General features: G+C 40.9%; 1 protein-coding gene across 9 annotated transcripts in view; it reads right to left on the bottom strand.

Annotated features, from left to right (window-relative positions):
* Nucleotides 1-26,937, bottom strand: part of LOC131243112 (probable plastid-lipid-associated protein 12, chloroplastic) — an 88,790-nt gene that overhangs the window by 42,594 nt on the left and 19,259 nt on the right. For 6 of the 9 annotated variants that reach the window (XM_058242217.1, XM_058242215.1, XM_058242213.1 and 3 more), the window contains one exon: nucleotides 13,921-14,040. The exons of 1 other annotated variant lie outside the window; for it this stretch is intronic. In XM_058242217.1, coding sequence (XP_058098200.1) covers nucleotides 13,921-14,040 — 120 coding nt within the window. Of the gene's footprint in view, nucleotides 1-9,125; nucleotides 10,726-13,920; nucleotides 14,041-26,937 lie in introns of those variants that run through there. 2 more of the 9 variants (XM_058242220.1, XM_058242219.1) reach the window with 2 other exon arrangements.

Raw genomic sequence — 26,937 nt, 5'->3', positions numbered from 1 at the left:
TCTTTTGGTAAATTACTTTAAGTTTGGGTTGATTGAGATTATTCGAAAAATCTCATCGGGTTGAGGAATGATAAGCTCGTTAAAATCACTTGAGGTTAGTTGTGATAGCCTGTGAAAATCACAAACCGTAAGAGGTTAAGTTTAGCCTGTGAAAACCTTGAATATAGTGGAAAGCCAAAATTACATAGAGAAGTAATTTTGATAGTGGAGTAGATGGGTGTTAAACATTGAACCACTATAAATTTGTTTGTCTTATAGTGATTGATAATCTTATTCTTGTATTTATCATCTTGAAATACAGAAATAAAGGAAGTTGTGAAATAAGGTTGCGTGATGGATATGCTTGAGGATATGCTTCGAGCTTATGTGATGGGTTTCTCGGGTAGCTAGGATGAGCACCTGTGTTTGGCCGAGTTTGTGTACAATAACAGCTACCAGGCGACTATTGAATGGCTCCCTTCGAGGCGCTATATGGCAGACCTTGCAAATCTCCGAGTTGTTGGACTGAGGTTGGAGAGCGCCGTCTCCTAGGTCTCGAGCTTGTGTAGAGGACGTCAGAGGCCATTGATATCATCAGGCAGAGGATGCGAAATGCAGGGGCATTTTCACACTGGGCTCGAGTGGGGTTGCCTGTGGGATGCAGGGGCACACTCGGGGTGGGTGACCTATGCGATTTGGGGCCCACGGGGGAGGTCTCGTGTTCGAGACTCCTTACCAGGGGTGATTAATACACATTTCACACCGGGCTTGAGTGGGGTAGCTTGACGGAGACACAATCGGGGTGGGCGGCTCATGTGATTTGGGGCCCACGAAGGGGGTTTGGCTGAGGTCCTAACACATGAGATGTGGGGCCTGGGCTATGAGATAAATGGATTAATTCGCCATACTCTAACAGTTCGAGCTTTTAAAGCAAGTGGTTAATTGTCTTGCATCAAATTGGTATCAGAGCGGGAGGTCTCGTGTTCGAGACTCCTCATCGGGGGTGATTAATGCAGGGCATTTTCACACTGAGCTCGAGTGGGGTCGCCTATAGGATGCAGGGGCACACTCGGGGTGGGTGACCCATGTGATTTGGGGCCCACGGGAGAGGTCTCGTGTTCGAGACTCCTTACCAGGGGTGATTAATGTGCATTTCACACCGGGCTCGAGTGTGGTAGCCCGTGGGATGCGGGAACACACTTGGGGTGGGCGGCTCATGTGATTTGGGGCTCACGAATGGGGTTCGGCCGAGGTCCTAACCCATGAGATGTGGGGCTTGGGTTATGAGATAAATGGATTAATTCGCCATACTCTAACAGTTCGAGCTTTTAGAGCAAATGGTTAATTGTCCTGCATCAATGCGCCAGCTCAGAGCCAGCGAAAGAGTTTTGCAGATTGTCAGCGTCGTCCCTTGGAGTTTGTCGTTGAGGACCATGTGTATCTTAAGGTCTCACCCATGAAGGGTGTAGTTCGTTTTGGAGCCAAGGAGAAGCTTGCCCCGAGGTTCATTGGACCTTTCGAGATCACTGGACGCATTGGCGCTGTGGCTTATCAGCTTGCCTTGCCACTTCGGTTTTCTGGCATCCACAACGTTTTCCATGTTTCTATGTTGCGGAAGCGTGGGTTAGACATGGTTCCCGTGATAGATTGGCAGCCGTTGGAGGTTCGTGAGGATGCTTCCTACATTGAGCAATCAGTTCGTATCCTTGACCGGAAGGAGCAGGTCCTCCAGAACAGGGTCATTCCCTTGGTGAAGGTTCAGTGGGACCACCATAGTTTAGATGACGCATCTTGGGAGCGAGAGGCTGAGATTCGCGAGCATTATCCCCATCTCTTTAATGTTTGATTGTATTTGTCTGTTGTGTTTCCGATTTATATATATATATATATATAGTGATATGATTTTCCTTTCTTTGTGAGCTCTGTCTAGTTTGGGTAGTAGTGCATGGGAGGGTAAAAACCCTCCCTTTCTTTGTGATTTATCTAATTTTGGTGGGCCCACAAGGGTGGGACCCACCTTGATCATTTGTGGTATGTATAGTGGACCCCATAGTGGCGAGGGCCACCCCGATGGCCGAATCTCCTTCCCTTGCTTATTCTTTCCATTCACTATTCCTTTCCTTTACTTTGATGATGTTGTGGGGCCCACAAGTGGGCCACGCTGTTGGAGAGTTTGCTCCGCACACTATCACAACATAAACCACCTTGTGTGGCCCACCATGATGTTTATTTTCCATCTAACCTATTTATTAAATCATACATATTTTGATGGTGGAGAAACACTAAGATTGAGTTGATCCAAGGCTTTTTGGGACCGCCTTGAATTGGTCAATTTGATGGACGGTTTGGATCTCTCACGTGAACCCCACCCACATGTCCATTTCAAGAAAATATATATACAGTAAAGAAGTCCAGACGCTGGACGATCTCAGCGTCTCTGACGCTAGAACAGTCCAATTTCCAGACGCCATCAATGCATAGAGGAAGAATGGGGCCTCCAATCATGGGCCCCACCATGATGCATATGTTTCATCCACTCTGCTCATCAGATTCTCCATCCCATTTTGGCCATTGAGCCTAAAGCTTAAGCCGATCCATATCTCAGCTAGTCCACACCATAGCAAATCAACATGCTGAAAAGCCTAGCATCATTGACGCCCTCTGCATGAGCTGGGAGAGTAGGTTTTCACTCATAGGAGCCATTGTGTATTTCTTCGATCCACACCATCCATGTCTCTCGGATCATGTTAACCATGGAGCCCAAGAATCAGGACGATCCAACCATTAGGTGGACCGCACCAGAGGCGATGGTGGGGCTAGGAGCACCCCTCACGTCAAAGACGTGGGTGGGGGCATCCCAACAGTGGACCCCACCTTGATGTATATGTTTAATCCACGCCGTCCACCATCTTCTCCAAATGATTTTAGGCCATGGGCCGGAAAACGAGCCATATTCGAGTCTCGAGTGGACTGTTCATGTATGTTGAAACCTTCCAAGGCCCACCATGGGGTCCCTGTTCTTCTAAACGAGCCCCAATCAAGGCCATTGGCCTCCAATCCATCTGGCATACGCGGTGGACAGGTCAGATTATCCACTTGAGGCCCACCTTGATGTTGTGTCTAAACAAAAATGTATACACACACACACACACACACACACACACACACACACACACAATTAAATTAAAGACCAAACAACCAACAACAACTAGTGTTGTTGCTAGCGTCTAGAGGGTGGGTGGACGCCTGCCAGGGCGTGTGAGTAAGGGCCCACTTGTGGGACCCACTATGGTGTATGTATTTCATCCATGGCACCCATCTAGTTTGCCAAGTCATTTTACGCTAGGAGCCTAAAACTTGGGCCGATCCGTATCTCAGGTGGGCCACACCGCAGGAAACAACAAGGACAATGACGTCTATTGTTGAAACCTTCCTTAGCCCTCTCTAATGTTTATTTCCCAGCTCACCAAGGACTGTGAGGCCCATTTTAGGGTCCCATAAGAGGTATTTGTTCAATACCCTACCGTCCATCTTAGCAGGGACGTGGGACTTGGACTTGAGTGGGCCCATCGTGAAACCAAAGGTGGTTGGGTGCCTGCCTTTGGAAATCTTCTTGGGCTCACTGTAATGTTTAATTGTTATCGAACCTGAATGAGGGGCCCCCATGGTTCCACATTGAGATGATAATATATATATATATATATATATATTATCCAAACTGTACTTCTGTTTTGTTACCTCATTTATATGTGCAGGCCCAAGTATGGGGCCGATTCTAGTCTCAAGTGTGATGGGGTTTTCCTCCTTAGTTCAGAGGAGAGGTAGTGCAGCCTGTTGTAAAACGGATGTCTTTCACTGCGTTGCTCGACCAGTCGAGTGGGCTGCTCGACCGGTCGAGGCTCACTCAACTCAAAGTCCAGCAAGTTCTATTTTTTGGCCTTGACCAATCGAGGTCAGGCTCGACCGGTCGAAAGGGTCCTTCGACCAGTCGAGGACCTGGCTCAACTAGTCGAGAGTAACGCAGATTCTGTGCGGATTTTGTGTGGACTGGGTAAATTTGAGGCGGTTTCGCAGAGGTGCGGAAGGGGAGTTGCCTAAACTATAAATAGGGGTCCCTAGGGCTATTCTAGGGCATGTTAAGGCTTCCTAAAGTGATTCTAGAGGAAGAGAGAGAGAGAGAGAGAGGGAGAGAGAGAGAGAGAGATAGAGAGGAAGCTTGTGGAAGGGAAGATTCTGCTCGTAGAGGTGATCTACTACGTAGTCGACGTCTCAACGCTTCTACGTCCTCGTGATTAGTGAGATCTCTCCGTTTTCATTATACTCTTATTGTTCATCCACTCCTACGTGAGTGAAGAAGGTTTGATCCAAGCAGTGTATGCTTGTGATCGGTTGTAACATTCTACTTCAGAGTGAATTGTTGCTCTGGACTAGGTCCCGTGGTTTTTACCTCTTCGAGGGTTTTCCACATAAAATCTTTTGTGTCGTGTGGTTTGTGCTTTGATTTATTTCATTGCTTTATTACATCCCATAATTCTAGTGTTTTTGGGAGGCGAGATCCTAAGGCTTTTGTGCAACGCTCCCAACAAAGTGAGCCATGCCACATAGACCTTTACATTTCTAGTGGGGCCTGTCGTTCTGGTTCCACTCTCTATATATGACGTGCCAATTAAGGCCGATCGTCACTTGATGTCTGATAACATGCTAATTTACTTGGCCTGATAGGACACACTAATAACATGCTTAGAGTAATGGTATCATGCCCAGTTATATGCCCATATGCATCATTTGTATGCATGTTATGGATGATGATTGATCATAGCATGCGCTTTTCGACTTGAGATACTTAGGGGACCCCATATGAGATAGGGTTGCCCCACATGATAGCGCAGTACGCGCAGGTTTGGTGCATAACTTGGATGGTATGACTCATACATTTTGCATCTTGTATGTCACGGTCACATTACACCCTAGCGACATCAGGGTTGTGGCCTCCACGGGCATATCGTGGATGGTTGGATTGGATATCGGAAATATCTGTTCTATCATTAGGGCGCAATGAATGTCCTTGAGTGAAAGTCCCTAAACCCTTATGGTACCAGTAGGATGCTTCAACGTCAAGACCGAGTGGATAACATGAGCGCCCGAGTGCCGAATACCAGTAGGCCGCATCTCCTACTGTGTCATGGTCGGTTGAAAGGGAGTGTGACCTTATCCGCCCGAGGGTAGGGGGTTATAAGCTAGGTTGAGTTTAACCATCTCGTAAATGGGTCCACTATTGGCGAGCTGGGTGGGCATTGACATACCACTAATGAGGCGGATAGTGAGGTCTATTCCACTCACTTGGTCCTGCCCGCGATGGGGAGGCAACTAGTGTTGTAGTATACTAGATCCTGGTGATGTTTCCAGATACGAACTGTACTGATATGTGGACTAGTTGAGGATTGGCATGTTTGCGTGGCATCCCTAACATATGATATTCGGCCACGTAGGCCTTGCATTGCATAGCCTTGGTATGGCTAGAAACATTCATGGATTTGGTAGTTTAGCCCTCCATCTTCCGCATACTCTGATATCTGTATTATTGTCATATGCACTGTGCACGCACACGCATACTTAACTAGCTTCGTGGGAAGCTTATGCGCGTTTGTTTATGCTACAGGTGATGCTAGGGCGTATCAGCATCATTAAGCTCGGAGCATGAGCATGTTCTTTTGAGTTTTGATTACATCTTGTATTTCCCTTTTCAGCAGTGTACTCAAAAGTTATATTAGTGGATATGTGATGATGATGTTTTGAGACTTGGGTTTACTTGTGGTTATGCTCCTTTACAAAAAAAAAAAAAATTCTCCTTGAAAATCCTCCTTGTAAGATCCCAGGATTGGAACTTGGCGTATGAGAGCTGAGATCCAAGAATGGGGTACTACATAGGTTGTCGGCACCGAATTCGGCGGCAAGGAATTTTATGAGCCCGGTTCCTGAGTTTGGGGAGTGACAGTATCAGCCCCGTAATGCATAATGGTTCCCACCATTACTTATCTAACCAGTTTTCTAATACCTTTTTAAGAGCTTAAGACATATAAAAAACAAAGTATGTGTATAAAGTTTCCATTGTATGTGATCCTAAACTATACATTGTCCAACAAAAGTGATAAACTTAATATCCAAAACGAGTTCATATAATACATAAATCATATAATACAAGTACTAAAACACAAACCATACATCTAAAAACCAAAAAAAGAAGCAAAAAGAAATCGGCAAATTAAAAAAATGATACTTTATTTATTTTCACTATTTTTAATTAAAAATAATCTTTTTTAAAAATTTTAAAACGTATCTCCAATCCATAATACTAACCTACAAGCAGTGTACGAAGTATCGGTATCGCTAAAAGTTTCATTGGCTAGGGATACAGAAACAATATCAATATCGCCGATAATATCGTTGATAACTAGAAATGCAAGGAAACATGGGAAAAACAGTGGAATTTACAGCAAAACTTCAGGAGATGTTAAAATGTACATATTTGCATATTTAGAAATTAAAAAAATTACAAAAAGAATGCATACATAACAAGTTTCCATTTAATGGGGCCTTAAAATCATGTGTTATTGTAAGAAATTAGTCCAACCATCCCTTCCAACCTATTTAACCATCCAACCTTTCATCCAAACACCCATTGATATTGCAAAATATCAACAACGCATGATATTTCACCAAGAAATTATCAATAATTGGAAAGGAAACAAAAGATTGTGGTCTCAATATCGCGCATCTTGCGATATCGATAATATTGAGATATTAATAATATTATCAATGACAAATTGAACACTACATACAACCATGTGCCCTTGAAAAGAAAATTGAAATACAATTTTTTCTAATAAACAAAATTCTGATGATATCAATACTTAGCGATGGTATTGAAATATCGTCGATACACTTATGATACAAGCATTGCCTATAATTTACATAGTCGAAAATATTGGCGATACATTGGCAATACAAGCGACACCTAGAATTTACATAGTTGAAAATATTGACAATTACATTAGCGATAATGATACATTGGCGATAGTTAGCAATACATTGCTAATATTTGGAATTTCTGATACTACCAGCGTTATCGGTATCGCTGAGCTAGAGATAAAGATAATATTGGAGATATTTTGATAATATCAGAGATAATTCGAACACTGCCTACGAGTAGTGTCCATTGACTTTTTTGAGACTCGCAATTTAAATGGGTAAAAATGAAAGATTTTCGAATTTCTCCAAAATCTTCCATTTTCCCCAAATTCGAAAATCGGAGCTTCGAATCCATGATTTTGCATGAAAAACATGCACAATCATGATTCAGTAACTTATTTCTACCGATTTTGACCAAAAGAATTAAGTAAAAACAAACAAAATCACAAAAATACAGAATGGGTTTCAACTCGTTTCTGTTCATCTATTGCAAATTTTCCACCCAAACCTTTATTTCTCTCCAAACAACGCAAAAAAGTTGTCTAAATCTTGCCACGAAGATATTCCACAAAAAAAAAAAAAAAAAAAGCGAAAAGGATGGAGTTTTGGGGGAGTTTTTTCATTTTCTTTTTTAGATTTTTGCAGAAGAGGGGTATGTTGCCTCGATATTGAAGAATGAAAGAATCGAGGAATGTGAGAGAGATGGGAGAAAAATGTGAGAGGGTTTGGAGAGAGAGAGAGAGAGAGAGAGAGAGAGAGAGAGAGAGAACGTGCGACCTCTCTATTATCTTATTCAATATATATGTAGGTTTTTTTTTTCTTTATTACATCATAAAAGCCCACTTTATACAAAATTTGCAAATAAGCCCACTAATATCATATTTACAAACATGACCCTACCAATTTAATATTTCAGCACTCCCCCTTAAGTTGGTGCATGAATGTCCATCATACTCAACTTGCCAGAGATTTCTTGTAATATGGGAGAGCTGAGAGCCTTTGTAAACATGTCTTCCAGTTGTTTTGTAGATTTGACAAATGGAGTAGCCAGTAATCCAGAGGATATCTTCTTTCGAATGAAATGTATATCAACCTCAATGTATTTAGTCCGCTCATGAAAGACCAAGTAAGGCGCAATATGGATGGCAACCTAATTGTCACAATAGAGAGGAATAGTTGAGGTGATAGGGAAACCCAGTTCCATCATAATGGATCTCAACCACAAGAGTTCACAAGCCTCATGAGCCATAGCTCTATACTACGCTTCTGCATTGGACCAAGATACGACTACTTGTTTTTTACTTCTCCATGTAACCAAGTTGCCACCAACGAATGTGCAATAGCCAGAAGTAGACTTTTTGTCCATTGAGCATCTTGCCCAGTCAACATCCTAATAGCCATCAATATTAACATGTCCATGATTAATATAAAGAATAACACGTCCTGAACATGACTTAAGGAATCTCAATATGCGATGTACAATCCAGATGAGGCACCTTTAGCAAGTACATGAATCGACTAACAATACTTACAGCTTGAGCAATGTCCGGTCTTGTAATCGTTAAGTAGATCAACTAATCTCTTATACATACCCGAATCTGTCAAACTCTCACCTTCAGATGCATGCAACGAGTGCTTCTGGTCCATAGGAGATAAAGTTGGACGAGCACCTAATTTCCCCGTCTCACTCAGCAAATCAAGAGTATACTTTCTTTGGGATAAGAAGATGCATTTAGATCAACAGGCAACTTCAATCCCTAGAAAGTACCGCAATTAACCTAGGTCATTGATCTCGAATTCTTTGCTCAACTTGTGCTTAACTTGATCAATAAACTCCAAGTCCTCCCTGGTCGCAACAATTTCATCCACATAGACAAGTATAATAGTTTTGCCTTCTTGTTGAGTATGAATGAAGACTATATGATCTGCCTGACATCTTCTGAAGCCAAAGGAGAGAATAACAACACTAAATCTAGCAAACCAAGCTCTAGGAGACTGCTTAAGGCCATAGAGAGCCTTTTTCAGCTTACACACATTCCCAGACTCCCCCTTAAGCTGAAAACCATGGGGTGGATCCATATACACTTCTTCTGCCAAATCGCCATGAAGGAACGCATTTTTAACATCCAACTGGAACAGAGGCCAATCAAGATTGGCAACTTTGCCACAAGGGAGAAGGTTTCATTGTAATCAACCCCAAAATGTTGTGTAGCCTTTAGCCACCAAACAAGCTTTGTAGCGCTCAATGGATCCATTAGCCTGATACTTTATGGAGAACACCCACTTTCACCTAACTGAACTCTTACCTGGAGGTAATGGAACAAGATCCTAGGTGCCATTTTTATGAAGAGCAACCATTTTTGCTTCCATTGCTTGCTTCCAAGTAGGGACTGAAAGAGCCTCAAGTATTAACTTAGGAATAGTGGAAGAGGAAATGGCGGCCAAGAATGCACAATATGATGGTGAAATAGACTCATAAGAGACAAAATTAGAAATAGGATGTAATGTGGGATGATGAGTCGATGACTACGAGTGCGAGAAGCAACAAGGGATGAAGGACTAGCAGTAGAGATAGGATGAGAGAAGATACCTAAGACCGGAAGAGGAGCTATTGATACAAGCGATCCGTGTGATGGTCTCGACTGTCGGTGAACATAGGTGAGGAACCGCTTAGGTGCCGAGGGAGATGCAAAAGGAGAAATATCAACAGCTGACAAAGGCAGAAAATGATTTGTCTCGACTGCATCAGCATGTTCAGACAAAGGAGAGTAGAATAGGCGATCTTTAAAGAATGTCACATCCGTAGACACAAAATATTTCCTTGTAGATGGATAATAACACTTATAGCCCTTATGTTGAAGAGAATATCCAATCAAAATACACTTAATAGACCGATTGGCAAATTTGTCCCTGGAGGGACCTAATGAATGCACAAAACGGATACAGCCAAACACTTTAGTAGGGACAATAAACAAAGGACAGGTAGGTTTCAATGCATGCATTGGAATATCTCCCTTAAGGACACGGGTAGGCATTCAATTAATCAAATAACATGATGTTAACAAGGCTGCAGACCAATATGACTTAAGGATCTTCATTCCTATCAAAAGAGAGTGAGTAACCTCGAGAAGATGGTGATTCTTGCGCTCTACCACTCTATTTTGTTGTGTAGGCACAAGAAAGTTGATGATGAATGACATGCTCCTGGAGATATGATTTGAAGTTATTTGAGGTATACTCACCATCATTATCAGAACGAAGATTCTTAATGACACAATCATACTAGGTCTAGATCATTTGATGAAATGATCGAAACAAGTTAAACAGTTCATCATGGCGACGCATCAAATACACCCGAGTCTCATGAGAGAAATCATCAATAAATGTAACAAAGTAAGAAAAACCCTCCAGAAATGTAACTAGACTAGGTCCCCAGCTATCAGAATGTACCAATGCAAACATTTTATCAAAATGATGCTCAATAATAGGCAATGAATGTTTAACATGTTTACTCAATTGACACGTTTCACATTTAGAGTAAGCATCACTAATTTTATTAAAGTGAGGAACAAGAGATTGTAAAGTTCTAACAGACACATGACCCAGTCTTGCATGCCAAATGGCAGCAGACGCTTTATTGGACTCTAAACTGCATAACTGAAAAACAAATGAATGAGGTGTAGCGAAAGCACTAGCAGCAGTAAACTCCCCTTCTCTCAAGAAGTAGAGATCACCATGCTTATACCCCACACCAATAATCCTCTTCGTACTCAAGTCCTGAAAGACACAACGAGATGGAAAGAAAGTCAAACTGCAATTTAATACTCTAGTAAGACAACTAACAGATATCAAATTTGCATTGAACTTAGGAATGTACAAAGCATTAGATAAGGTGAGGGTAGGAGAAACTGAAATTGAGCCAACAAATTCAACTTGGGTAGAACTCCCACCAACAAGACGAACTGAATGACTACAAGAAGTGGTTGAAAGAAGATGACACTTGTGTGTACCGGTCATGTGATCGGATGCCCCATAATCTATAATCCAAGTGGTGGGAGTGGAGGAGGCATGAAGTGTAGTACCTGTCGTAGCAACCAATGTTCGAAATATCGGTATCGCATTACATATTGCATTCTTGGAATACGGATACGTATCGGTTATCACATGGGATATATCGGTTGTATCGTGTAATATATCATTGTTGTTGGAAACATGGGGAAACATTGGGAAATTGGTTGAATTTTTCGATGAAACTTCGGTGATTGTTAAAAAAGACATCAATACACACTTATAAATCAAAACATTACAAAAAACATGTACACATAATAGGCTTTCTTTATATGGGGTCCTAATCTATGCGTTGTCTGACTGAATTGATGCAAGTATATTCAATGTCTATTCATATAATTTATAAATGTAAAAAGACATGTGGAAACACAAGCAATACATTCAAATGCAAAAGAAGAAACACTAGATTACGTTACAAATATTTTTTATGTGATGTTTGAACATAAAGATTGCAAACGATTCACAAGAAATTGGGAAATTTTGATTTTTTTTTTTCAATTTTTTGCAACTCGGCCCATCTCCTCCAAATCTCGAAATCGAAGCTCCCAATCCATGACTTTTCATACAAAATCTGAAAAATCCTGAATTTGTAACAATTTGACACTAATTTGACATGAATTATAGAAAATAAGAGCATCAAAATTCGAAAATGCTCACTAGATCGAACATGCAGGATATATCGCACTACTTGTGCGTTTCGTATCACACAAGTGGGATACAAGATATATCGTGGGATATATCGTCGATATTTAAAATAGTGGTAGCAACAAAGGAAGAGGCAAATGACTGTGATGAGACAGATGTGGATGTGGCTGATTGAGGTTGAAGGGATCTGAGATGTTGAAGCTCCATCACATCCGCCCCAGTCATAGTAACAGACTCCATATGAGGGGAGTCGGTAGGAGGAATGCAAAACATATCAGAAGTATGTCCAATATCATCGGAAGCTACGACATGGCCAGTAGGGCGGCCATATAGCTTGAAACATCTTTCTCGGGAATGTCCTAAACGATTGCGATAGGTATATAAAAATCTCTCCCTACCTCTACCACGTCCTCTAGATGAGAACCCGCCGCAAGTATTTGAACCACCACTCCTATCGCCATGTGGAACAGTAGTAGAGGTAAAGGCAGTCCTCTCCTGTGTCAAGGCTGGAGCTGACATAACTCACCGGCGGGCTTCTTCCAAATGGACCATAGAATATGTTGTCTAGAGCATAGGAAAAGAGTTGTGGTGGCGACAAGCTGAGTCCTCAATGCCTCATACTCATTATTCAATCCCGCTAGGAATTTGTATGTCTTGGCTTCATCCTTCCGAATCTTCACAATTTCAGCACTGTGAGTGTCAAGGAGTTCACTGAGGGGCTGCAAATGAATCAGTTCTTCCCAGCGACTCTTCAAGGCCACAAAATACTCGGTAATGAAAAGGTTCTCTTGTGTAAGAGAATACAACTCCGTATTCAGCTAGAAGATGCGAGGCTTATTGGAGGTCGTTCCATAAGTGTCATTGAGTGATTTCCATAAATCAACAACAGTTTCATAAAAGAAATATCTAGAAGCAATACTAGGTTCCATTGAATTGAGTAACAAGCCCATAACAATGGCATTGGAGGAATCCCATGTGTCCGCTGAGGATGAAGACCATTTTATTGTGCCAGTAAGATACCCAAGCTTCTCATTGCCAACAATATACATCCGAATAGCCCAAGAACAAAGAAGAAAGTTACTTTCATTAAATTTCGTAGAAGTAATTGAAAGTGGTCCATCGAGGCCATGTCCGAGAGACTTGGAATCCATAAATATGAACAAAAAGGTGAAACAAGGAGAAGACTACAGATGACAGCAGTAGATGGAGATCAATCAACACAAAGAATGCAGGAATATACACCGTGCAGTCGGTATATGCACTGGACCTCAAAAACCCCAAAAATGGTGCAACCGGTCACCCATTTTGGCCCAAAAATGCATCCACGCTGTTCGGATCTCCACGAAACTGACTCCCCTATGTAGGGTAGTAAAAAACGGCCCATATGCAATTGGTTTGGTGCATAAAAAACCACGAATTTGAGAGATCTAAAAAATGGTCCGATTTGGGTATTTTTCTGCATAATACTATAAAATCCATAATATATATATATATATATATATATATATTAATTTTCTTCAAAAAATTCCAGAAAAATAGTTATAAATCCTCTTACATGATTGCACACCAGGTGGTAGAGATTTTGGAAAAAAGAAAAAGAAAAGAAGACGATTTGTACAAATGGTGGATTGCTAATGTCAGCCGTACGGACGTTGATGTCAGCACGTGGATCCGTTGATTTCTATGTAGAACTTCCCCATTTTACCTAGATTTGATGTCTTGACGAGGAGGATCTGATGTATGTTGGTCTTGCACAAGTTGGATCGATCAAGGCTTTGATATCATGAAGAATGAAAGAACCAAGGAGAAGGAATGTGAGAGAGATGGGAGAAAATGTGAGAGAGAGAGCGTGGGACCTCTTGATTATCTTATTCAATATATATGTAGGTTTTTTTTTTCTTTATTACATCATAACAGCCCACTTTATACAATGTTTGCAAATAAGCCCACTAATATCATATTTACATAAATGACCCTACTAACTTAATATTCCAACAAATATCATCAATATATGTTGCATGTATCGATATATCCATGTATCGATGATATATCGAATGATACATGCAATATTTTCACTGAAAAGAGGAACTTCACAAATCTCTATGTTTGGCAACAAGCCCATGTCAATGGTATCAGTTGATACTATCGATTCTGGAAACACTAACTATGAGAACTTCAAAAACATACATAAGCATTTCCACAAATGTCGTGGAAAGACAAGTAAATTAAGTAATGAAGTTAGAGATAACAAAGGCATACCTCTACTTTTAGCTCACCTATTGCATCCGATAATTTCACAATATTGGATACCCTAGGGTCATCTGTCCGGAGGTAGACCTCTTGAAAGATCTTAAAAAAGTCGACCCCTACAAATGTTCTCTGCATGAGTAGAAGAATTAAACAAGCATCATCATTCCAATAAGCAAAGGTAAAATGACCAAATAGAACAAGGCTTGGGAAGGAACATAATTCTCAAGGAAACTTGTCAACATGCAAATAATGATCCTTTTAATTTCTTTGCTTGAACCATCAAATGAAGTAGCTATTTAGAATCATACACAAATTCATTGTTAAGACAGCAATGTCCCCTTTGTAATCAAGGAGAAAAAGTGGTTAGCCATGTAGGAAAAATCCAATTAAGCTATCTAGTAATTCTGTAGAGATACACCAGGCAAATTTATTAACCACTCAAAAAGTATAAATAATTTTATTTTTTTAAAAAAAAGACATTGAAACATTGTGAATCACATAAGCAGTCATTGATACCTGCCGAATCTAATACAGACTTAACTATCTTTTATCTCTAATATTTAATTAGGAAATGAAAGATATTGCTCAATCACTAAAGAATGTTTCCTCTAGCTACCTAATGAAGCGACAAGTCATATGGAAGTGTAGTGCATGACAAGTAACTAACATAAGGAAGATAGGAAGATACTATATGATTTCATGTCTCATGAAAAATTATAGATCCAAATTACATAAAACTGCAAAAATTCACCAGAGAGGAGAAGTTTTTCATAAGAAGTGGTATGGCAGTGGAAGCTACACATACTAGTAAGTCCTGGATTAGTTAATAACAGCTACAAACATGTAAAAAATTAACAAAGGCATAACAGAAGGAGGCATTGCTTTGCTTGTTCACAAATTCCACAAGCATTCCATATGAAGCCTTCATGTCTCAAGTGTTGAACTCAATGTTGGCATTTGAATCACCTGAAAGGTCTTATTTGATGTTTTGAAAATAAGGAGTCATCACAATCCAAAAACTTCTTATTAAGTTGTCCCCAGTGTTTAAATTGTTGGCGATATTATCGAAATATCGCCGATAATATCGGTGACGCTGCACAGGCGACACCGAAACCCCATTTTTTCGAATCACTTCCAGGTTTCGCCGATAATCTCGCCGGATTGTCGGTATTTTCAAAATCTCGCCAATATTTCGCTGTTCCCACCAACCACGGGTGGGAACTGTAGCCAACAACCCCCTTTATCGATAAAAGGGGATAGTTGTGGCGATAAAAACTCAAAAATACCTATTTTTTTGCCCGGATCTGGAGGAAGACGTGAATTCACAACTCTTGAGTGCAGATCGGCAATCTCTGGTAAGATTCAACCCAAAAATTTCTTCTTCTTTTTTTTTTTTCCGTTAAAAAATCCTCTGAAACTTCTCGAATCTGCTTGCGGGCCGAGGTCTTGTTGTAAAATAGAGGTTTTTTTTTTAATTATTTGGGATGAGGGAGAGGGATTTTCGAGGTTTTACGTAAATTGGGGATCGGGCAGGCGTGAAATGGGATTGTGTACATAGTTACTCAGTACGCTCTTATCGTACTGAGTACACTCTGTGGGCCCACCGAGAATGTATCTGGTCTATCCATGTGGTCCATCCGTTTTTCCATCTTATTTTAGGGGTTGAGACCAAAATTTAAGCGTACCAAAAGATCGAGTGGACCATACCATTGGAAACAGTTGGAATAATGATTTCCACCGTTAAAACCTTTCTAGGGCCCACAGTGATGTTTATTTCTCATCCAACCTATTCATAAGATCACACAGACATGGATGAAGGGAAAACACAAATATAAGTTTGATCCAAAACTTCTGTGGCCCCCAAGAAATTTTCAACGGTAGATGTTCAATTCATATTGTTTCCTACGGTGTGGTCCACTTGAGGTTTGGATATACTTCGTTTTTAGGCTCAAGACCTAAAATTATCTGTTAAAATGGATGGACGGAGTGGCTAAAATACATAAATCATGGTGGACCCCACAGGGTTTACCCAGTACGCTTAGCGTGCTGAGTTACTCAGTATGCAATTGGCTTCCATCGGGTGGGGCTTTAACGGTGTAGGTCGGTGCTCCGTGGGCCCCACCATGATGCATTTGTTGTATCCATGCTGTCCATTAATTTTTAAATATTATTTTAGAGCTTGATCCATAAATGAGGTAGATCTAAAACTCAGGTGGACCACACCACGAGAAAACAGTAGTGATTGGACATCCACCATTTAAATCCTCATAAGGCCCACTGTACTGTTTATTTGACATCCAATCTGTTAATGAGGTCATACAAACCCAGATGAAGGGAAAAAACAAAGATCAGGTTGTTCCAAAACCTTTATGGCCCCCAAAAAGTTTTTAATGGTCAAAGTTCATTCAACACTGTTTCTTGTAATGTGGTCCAATTGAGATTGGGATATACCTCGTTTTTTTTTCTCATATCATAAAATTATCTATAAAAATAGATGGACGGCATGGATGAAACACATACCTCGTGGTGGGGCCCACAAAGCACGGCAGGGGGAGTAGCCAATCCGTTTCCAAAGCTCAAGTGAGCCGTACTATAGGAAAATGTGGTTAGGCAAACTGTGATGTTTGTGAGAAATCCTCCTTGTCCATCCGTTTTGTGATTTCATTTTAGGACCTGTTGCCAAAAATGAACCGTATCCAAAGCTTAAGTGAGCCGTACTCAAGGAAAATGTGGTTAGGGAAATTCCTGCCGTTGAAACCTTCCTGGGTTCAACAGTGATGTTTAGATGCCATCCATACCGTTAATAACGTCATTACTATTCGGATTAACTGAAAACAAAAATATTGGCATGAATCAAATCTTCTGTGGCCCCACGAATATTTCAACTGTGGATGTTTAATTATCACGTTTTAGGCTCACTTGAGCTTTAGATACGGTTCATTCTTGGCATCATGTCCTAAAATGAACTCAAAAAACGGATGGACGGGGAGGATTTTTCACAAACATCATAGTGGGCCCCACCTGAGCTTGCAGCGCAGGAAGGAAATCCTAGTCCCGCGAATGCTATTGAATCGAGCGTGGATTGGATACTGACAAGATCCGTAGCCAAAGGAAATGGATTGGCTACGCCCCCTGCCACCAGCCATTGGCCAATGGCTAGTGGTCGGTGCTCTGTGGGCCCCACCATGATGTGTTTCATCCATGTCGTCCATCTATTTTTCTAGATCACTTTATAGAATGAGACTAGTTTTGAGGTATATAACAGTCTCACGTGGACCACATTATCATAAACAGTGTTGAATGAACTTCAACCATTAAAAACTTTTTGAGGGCCATAAAAGTTTTGGATCAAGCTTATTTTTGTTTTTTGCCTTCATCTGGGTCTGTGTGACCTAATCAACAGATTGGATGTCAAATAAACAATACGGCGGTCCTTAAGAAGATTTTAATGGTGGATATCCAATCACTATTATTTTCCTATGGTGTGGTCCACCTGAGATTTATATTCCTATCATTTTTTGGTATAAAGCCCTAAAATGATCAGTAAAAATGGATGAACGGAATGGTCTGTAAAATGTCATGCAATTCCCACGTCTAGGCGTACTCGTACAATTTGGGGAGGATGACTATCAGAGGTACATAAGAGAGTTCCTCAATTGGTACGAGCAGAGGATAACCTGGGAACAGTACTGCCAACATGTTGGGCAACAGTACTACTCTCAACTGCCACGGGATCTGGACAATGATTATAAGCCACCTCGTCACTCTATGTGAGGATGAAACATGGCCAGAAATGTGTATTTTTTGAATTCATTTACTTCTACATGTCTTAATTGTTGTAAGCTTGCATTTGTATTATACAAACTCATTTTAGTTACTATTTGAGTGATTTCTTACGACAATGCATGCCTTTTGGCCCCCATTAAATGGAAACTTCTAATTTAATGCATTCTTTTTGCAATTTTTTCGTTCTTGAATATGTAAATATGTGTATTTAGGCATGTCTTGAAGTTTCACTGAAAAATTCCACAATTTTCTCCATGTTTCACCCTTTTTCCTTGCATTTCCGGTTACCAGCAATATTATCAGCGATAACGATATTATATCTTTATCCCCGGCCAAAGAAACTTGTAGCGATACCGATAACTCGAACACTGGTTGTCCCATTCTCGTAATGATGAATGCCCGGGTAATTTTCTCAATAGTAATTTCTGGAATCCAGTGGCATTTCTACAAAATAGAGCTATTTGTGCCCATTGCAGAGAAAATAGGCAGTCTTTGAAGTTGCAATATACTTGAGGTGTACCAAAACAGTAACGGTGACCGTAACGGCCACCACCGTTACCGTTATGATACGGGCCGTTACAACCGTTTTTTATTTTTTGAAAAAACTGTTACTAAACCTGTTACGGCCGTTTCAACCCCATAACGCGCAATGGTAATGACCGCTACCATTACGTAACCGATTTTGAATACCTTGAATATAATTCAACAAACTATGTGAATGAACTATCATGAAATGAATCCCAAGGTGCACTCTTAGCAATGCCCATCAATTCCATGAACAGTAAGACGTGCAGTGTCAATGCCATTTCCTCTTCCAAATAATGAAGGATTGACCAAGGCCCTGTGGTAGATACCTAATAATAAGTTCATCTCATTTTAGTTAATAGTAATTATGTATTAGGCGTCTACCAAACAAGCTTAAGGCACTTGGAAAAGTATCTCTATGTATCAATCTGTGAATGATTGATTCTCATTTATCAGCTTAGGCATCTACCTGTATTTTATTCATGTGACAAAGTAATCTAAATGCTATTCTTCCTTTTGGTCCTTTCTAAGGGTATACTTTTATAAGTTTCCTCACATGGATTGTAAGATGTGTTGATGCAGGACATGAAATTCAAGTATGATGTGCAAGATTTTCAGGCTTTAGATCACACTAGTTCAGAAACAATTATACAAAATTCTACGTCCCACACAAAAGTTCAAACACTCAATCAAGGGGAATCTTATGCAGATCCAGGCCTACACATGCTAGGGTCAGATCAATCAAAATTATAGACGAAACAATAATCAAAAGAGAGTAAATTCATCCACACATGCACAGAAATAATTCCCCAATCCAAGGGATTCAGAAATTTCAATTTGGGGAACCCTAAGGTCGAAGAAATGGTATAAAATTGGGTATTTGAGTAATTTAGGGTTAGGTTTAGGGATTTTGAGTAAAAGAGATGAGAGAAACGAACTAGAGAAGTGTTGCACGTGTGGACAACAGCAATGGTCAGACGCAGGTACGTGTGATCCCGGCCACACGTGTGTGGGGCTCACTATTTAGAGAAAGGCCACCTTGGCCCTAGTCGACCAGGGATGGACTCCAAAACCCCCAAATCTCAACTCGATCCGATACACGGTTTGTACGTGATGCTCTGCTGAAGTTTCAGCCCTCCTGTAGGGCCAGATTGTGGAAATCTACTGTAGAGAGAAAAACGACTGCAAATACTAATGGATTTGCAGATGGAATGCTTGTAGGAGGAGAAATATGGATGAAAGAAGGTACGGGCGAATCGGGATAGGTGTGGCTTTGCATGACAGTAGTCAGCCCTTCAAGGGAGGGTTTCGCACTCAATTAAATCTCCACAACTCAAGAATTTAGAGGAGCAAAAAAACGCAGCAATTTTATTAATCTTCATTGAGAAAAAAGACTACAAGGGATGCCTATTTATAATAAAACCTTATACCCCAAAACTCGCGCCATGTGCGTAACCTATTACTTGGAGACGGAGTAATAAAAAATAACAACTAATCAAAGCAATCTAAACCGTCCATGATATTCCTAATAACAATAATAAGCAAAACCCAAAGTACTAGATTAATTAGAATAGTGGGCCACGATCATGAAAACCCATGGTGGGATTCACATGACTATTGGGTCCACTCCAACGAACCCAAAATGCAGTCCTCTAACTAGGAGGCCCTCCCTGGACGTCGTCATCAATCCAGATCAATGGTGGGGCCCTCCTCCTTGCGTACGTGCGTAGGGGGCGTGCGTGTGCGTATGATGTCCCCATCATGTATTGTCTCAATTAGGAGACATGAACGAAGAATTCCTTCCCTTCTCAACTTTCAACTTGGGAATTCTGTCTTTGCATTGTTACATTGGCCAAAGTGTGCAACATGTGGGGATAGCAAATGCAGAAAAAAAAAAAGAAAGGAAAAGAAGATCAATGGGTCCTCCTTCTAAAGAATATGGAGCAACATTCGATTTAACAAAACCTGGTGACGTAGGAGCGATGCATGAACCAAATAAGATGTGAGATCAAGTAGCAGAATTAAGAGAATTAACAAAAAAAACACAAGCATTGCCATAATCATAACGAATCCTATGAAAACCAAAAGAACATGCATGATCCTAGCCTAGGTTACCAACATCATCACACAAGATCATTAAATAAAACGAAACTAGGATTTAATGGATGTAGAGACATCCAACTAGCATAGGGTATAGTCTATTTTAAAATAGAAAACCTAATACAACCTAGGGTGAAAATTAGGCTTTGGGTAATCTGGGAAATTAGGAAGTTTAGGTTTAGGGTTAGGGTTTCGGGGATGGAAGAAATGAGTTTTGATAAAATGATGATGGGAAATCAAAAAAGGGCAAAGTGGGATTTACACGTGAGGCCGTATGGTCACACATTAGGTGTGGGGTGGATGGGTTTGGGAAAGTTGGGTTTAGGAGAATGAAGAAGATCTGGGATGGGAGAATTAAGAACCTGAAGAAAATACCTAGATAGAGAAGAAAAAAGAAGATGGTGTGGGGATAAATGGAGACCTCGCACCTCCGTTGATGAAGATTAGCCTAGTACCAATCTCTCTTCCAAATAGCATGGAAGTACCTTCAAATCGCATGAAGATGGAAGAAGAAAGCAAGAGCTTTTCTATTCTTTTTTTTTTTCTTTTTTTAAATCATAAAATCCAATGGGAGAGAAGTCACACGCCCACCTCTTTTTATAAATCCAAGAAGTTTCAAATTTTACAATAATCTCACTGTCTTGTGAATCTTAATGAAAAGGGCCCTAGTCTAAATAAAATCAACCAAAACACTCATAATGTGTTCAAATATAAAATAATTAAAAACGAAATCCTAAAAGATGATAAAGTCTAAAATTGATGTGGACGATCAATAATCAATAGCCTGATCATGTGATCCATGCGATCCAATAGCCCAATCGTCACGTCCTTCCAATCCAACGGTCTGGATCATTCCATAAAGCAGCTCATGTGCATATTCCCAATGTGGGGTCTTCCAGATGCTCGCACATACACATGGGATCTTTAATACGATCACGGATACTCACCTAGCCACAAGAAAATTGGTGTGGCCCACCTCCTCCTCTGATACGTACACAAGGGTGTACGTGAAGTGATGTCCTCATCAACTCTCCTCGGCTGAGAAGAGTTTGCCTCTGGTGGACTAAAACTCATGTAACGCTCCAAAATGTTTGGATCTAAATAATGTAGCTCGTCCTCTATAATCCACGTACTGTTTGAAATCGGCTTGTGCTTCCACTTGATAAGGAATTTCTGAAATCTTCCATGTCGAGTGGAATCTGCTTGTGCATCTAGTATGTCTTCTATCTATTCACTTCGAGCAGGCAAGGAAGGTAAAGGTGGTAATGACTCAAATGATTGGTCAAGTAGGGGATTTGGGATTAGGTCATGGTCTGTGGATAGATCAAAAGGTGAAGTAGTAGGACCCTTGTATTGTACTAGATCTTCCACATTATAGAACTAATTCCCATGGTAGGTAGAACATCTACTACATACACATTAGGACCCAGTTTCTATATTATTTTGTATGGTCCTGCACTACGCACTTGTAACTTTTTAACGGCCCCATGTGAGAACCGTTCAGGCCTAATGCGAACCATGACATAATCTCCTACTTGGAATTCATGAAACATACGATGAGAATCGGCAAACGCTTTGTATATTTCATTACGTACATTAATTCGCCTCTTAACCTCACTATGCAACTCATGTATGTGACGTGCAAACTCATGTGTGGACTCAGATGGCCAATGGGACACAGACATGAGTATAAGATCTACGGGTTTCCTAGGTTTGTAGCCATGCACAACCTCAAATGGACTCATGCCTATGGACCTATTGATGGAACTATTATATGCTAACTCAGCTATAGGCAAAACGGTATCCCAAGTTCGGATGTGATCACCAACAAGACATTTAAGCAGATTTCCAAGACTCCTATTGACAACTTCAGTTTGACCGTCTATTTGAGGGTGATAGGAAGATGAAAATTGAAGCCTTGTCCCCATCATGTGCCATAACGTCATCCAAAAATAGCTCATAAAGCTTACATCATGATCAGACACTATGGTCTTAGGCAGATCATGTAAACGCACTACCTTCCCAAAGAAAAGCTTAGCCACATTGGAGGCATCTGACATTTTCAAGCATGGAATGAAATGGGCCATTTTAGACAAACGGTCCACAACCACAAATACGGAATCGTGTTTCTTGATAGTTTTCGGTAAGCCCAACACGAAATCCATACTAATATCCTGCCATAGAGCATGGGGTACTGGCAAAGGCGTATACAATCCTGTATTTTACTTCCTCTACTTTGTCAGTTGACAAGTCCTGCACTGCCTAACAATCTTGGCTACATCTTGCTTGAGACTTGGCTAATAAAATCTATCCTCCACAAAGGCAATGGCCTTGTCCCTCCCCAAATGACTAGCTACCCCTCCGGCATGAAGTTCCTAAGCCAGGAAATCGCTGAGGGAGGTACGAGGAACGCAGAGTCTGTCACCTTTAAATAGGAACTTATTGATGATGACAAACTCGCGACTGTCGGTTGACTGACAGTCTCGTAGTGATGCGTATAACTCACCAAAGTCTGGATATATAGGATACTCTTCTCTCAGCCGATCAAACCCAGTCACTTCCACTCTCATACTTTGGAGTAGCGCCACACGATGACTAAGGGCATTAGCAGGTTTGTTCTCGACCCCAACATTATGTTTAAGAACGAAAGAGTATTCCTGAAGAAACTGGACCCATTTAGCATGCCTAGGGTTTAGTTTCTTCTGGGAACTGAGGTAACGTAAGGCCTCATGGTCAGAGAACAAGACAAATTCTTGCAGTAATAAATAATGCCGCCAATGGCGTAAGGATTGTACGACCGCATAAAACTCTGTCATAGGTGGAATACCGTTGCTTTGCCTCATTCAACTTCTCACTAAAATAAGCATCGGGGTGCCCTTCCTAACTGAGAACGCCACCTATACCCAGTGTTCGAGTTGTCGATATTGCTATAAGTTTCGCTGGCTAGAGATAAAGATATAATATCGTCATCGCCGATAACCGGAAATGCAGGGAAAACATGGTAAAACGATGTAATTTTTCAATGAAACTTCGGTAGAGGCTTAAATACACATATTTACATGTTTAGGAATAAAAAAAATTGTAAAAAGAATGTATACATAATAAGCTTCTATTGAATTAGGGCCTACAAGCATGTGTTATCATAAGAAATAGTCCAATAGTAGCATAACAATCACTTAAATCTCATTAAACTAATTAACAAGTATAATGCATTCATACATTTTACAACCATGCATAAATAAGCATATAAATTAAACAAAATACATATGCATGATGATCCAACCATCCATCCAACCATCCAACCACCCAACCATCCATCCCATCTATCCAACCATTCAACCACCCCAACCATCCCATCCATCCATCCCATCTAACTATCCATCCATCCCATTAAATCATCCAATCATCCAAACATTTATCCATCCATCCCTATCCATTCCATCTATCCAATAATCCAACCATCCAACCATCCCATCCATCCATGCCATTAAATCATCCCATCCAATCATCCATCCATCGATCACATCCATCCCATCTATCCATCCAACCAATCATCCATCCATCCATCCCATCCATCGATCACATCAAATCATCCCATCCAATCATCCATCCATCCAACCATCCAACCACCCAACCATCCCATCTATCCATCTAACTATCCATCCATCCTATCAAATCATCCAAACTTTTGTCCATCCATCCCATCTATCTAATAATCCAACCATCCAACCATCCCATCCATCCATGCCATCAAATCATCCAAACATCCACACATCCATCCCATCTATCCATCCAACCATCCCATCCAATCATCCATCCATCCATCCATCGCATCCAATCATCCATCCATCCAACCATCCAACCACCCAACCATCCCATCTACCCATCTAACGATCCATCCATCCCATCAAATCATCCAATCATCCAAACATTTATCCATCCATCCCATCATCTAATAATCCAACCATCCAACCATCCCATCCATCTATGCCATCAAATCATCCAAACATCCACACATCCATCCCATCCAATCATCCAAACATCCATCAATCCCATCCATCGCATCCAATCATCCAACCACCCAACCATCCCATCTATCCATCTAATGATCCATCCATCCCATCAAATCATCCAAACATTTATCCATCCATCCATCCCTATCCATCCCTATCCATCCCATCTATCCAATAATTCAACCACCCAACCATCCCATCCATCCATGCCATCAAATCATCCAAACATCCAAACACCATCCCATCTATCCATCCAAACATCCATCCATCCATCCCATCGATCGCATCAAATCATCCCATCCAATCATCCATCCATCATCCATCCATCCCATCCACCACGTCAAATCATCCCATCCAATCATCCATCCATCCATCCCATTCCATCCAACCATCGAATCATCCAAACATCCATCCCATCTATCCATCTAAACATCCATCCAACCGACCCATCCATCCCATCCAATCATCCAAACATCCATCCATCCATTTATCCCATCTATCAATCCAAACATCCATCCAAGCATCCCATCCATCCATGCATCTAACCACCGGGAGTGGATGATGTGTGGCCTCGGCCTCACTTAAGAGGGTGGCCCCCACCTTGAATTATGTATTCTATATCCATCTATTTTATAAGATCCTTTTAGGGCATGAACCTAAAAATGAAGTGGATCCAATTCTCAAGTGGACCTTATCATAGGAAACAATGGTGATTGACCATAAATGGGCCACAAAAGTTTTGGATCAAGCTGATATTTCTTTTTTCCCTTTATCCATGTTCACGTGACCTTAGCATCTAGTTAGATGACAAATAAACATTATGGAAAGATTAAGGTGAGCCCCAGGAAGTTTTTAATGGTATGGCATTCAATCACCGTTGTTGTATGGTCCACGAGATTTGGATCTTGACTTTTGGGCTCATGCCATAAAACGTTTTGACAAAATGGATGGACAATGTGGATATAGAATAGGTAGATCATGGTGAGCCCCATAATAAGGGCCTCACCTACCATAAATATCCCACTCTATTTAAATTTTTAGTTTTTTTAAAAGTGCATTTTTTTCTTAAAGTGGTGGTGATCCAGTTTTGTTACATGATACGAAACTCACACTCTAAAAGTAACTTAAACTATTAGTTTTATTTCCATTTAAAATAGTGGTGACATATGCTTTTAAACGGTGGAAAAAGAATACTTTAGAAAAAGTTAAAAAGGTAAAGTTAAAGCAAATAGCTTCGACCCCTCTTTCAAAACCCTAAAACTCACGCCCATCCCTCCGCAGCAGCACGGGTAGCTCCGTTAGATTCTCCTTCTACAGGTATGGATCTATTCAATTACCTGCTTTATCTAATCTAATATCTCTCGCTTTTTCTTTTCTTTTTTTGAATTTAAGGCTATATACGGAGATATAATCGTCGAATTGTCGATATTTTCGTTGTCATCAACGTTATTGGAGATATATATCGCCGATATTTGGAAGAGAAACGAATTTTTGGGTTTTCGGTATCGCAAGTCCAGCGATACCGAAATTATCGACGATAATATCGATTTTTCGCCGACAATACGAACACTGCCTATACCTACCCTAGATGCATCACAAGCGACCTCAACGACTTTAGAAAAGTCTGGAAGGCGCATGACGGGGGCTTCACTTATCTTGCCCTTAATCTCCTTGAATGCTTTAGAGACAGTTTTGGTCCATATAAACTCGCCTTTCTTGATGCAATCCATGATGGGAGCCATGATGGAGCTAAATCCTCTGATGAATCGCCTATAAAAAGTTGCCAAGCCATGAAAGCTTCACACCTCATGGATATTGCGCGGTTCAAGCCATTCAACTATGGCTCGGACTTTCTCGGGGTCCGCTCTCATGCCCTCAGATGATATGATGAACCCTAAGAAGATAACGCTTTTTGACATAAATGTGCACTTCTTAAGGTCGGCGTACAACTTTTCAGTGCTGGGGACCCCGCAAACTTGCCTCAGATGGTGGATGTGTAGTTTCTTTGATGTGCTATAGATAAGAATGTCATCAAAATACACCATGAGGAACTTACCAATAAAGGGTCTCAACACTTGGCTCATCACTCTCATAAATGTGCTCGGGGCGTTAGTCAAGCCAAAGGGTATGACTAGCCATTCATAGCCCATCCTTCATCTTGAAGGCTGTCTTCCACTCATCTCCTGGGCCGCTAGGCGTATACGTATTTGGTAATACCCGCTCTTGAGGTCAATTTTCAAAAAGATTGTGGCACCCGCAATCATGTCTAACATATCATCAAGACGTGGTATAGGAAACCGGTACTCGACCGTGATTTTATTGATGGCTCAACTGTCCACACACATACGCCACGTGGCAGCTTTCTTGGGCATGAGAAGCGCTGGCACAACACACGGACTCATACTCTCCTAAATGAAACCCTTTCTGAGGAGCTTATCTACTTGCCTCTTCAACTCCGCATGCTCCGTAGGGTTCATTCGATAATGAGGAGGGTTTGGTAGGGTCGACCCAAGGACAAGGTCAATGGCATGCTGGATATCCCTCATGGGTGGAAGCTCATCTGGTAAGTACTTTGGAAATAAATCGTGAAACTCATCCATAA

This window comes from Magnolia sinica, chromosome 4, assembly GCF_029962835.1.
Source record: "Magnolia sinica isolate HGM2019 chromosome 4, MsV1, whole genome shotgun sequence".
NCBI classification, from domain to species: domain Eukaryota; kingdom Viridiplantae; phylum Streptophyta; class Magnoliopsida; order Magnoliales; family Magnoliaceae; genus Magnolia; species Magnolia sinica.
The sequence above is the reverse complement of the archived record's forward strand: the minus strand, read 5'-3'. Positions and strand labels throughout refer to the sequence as shown.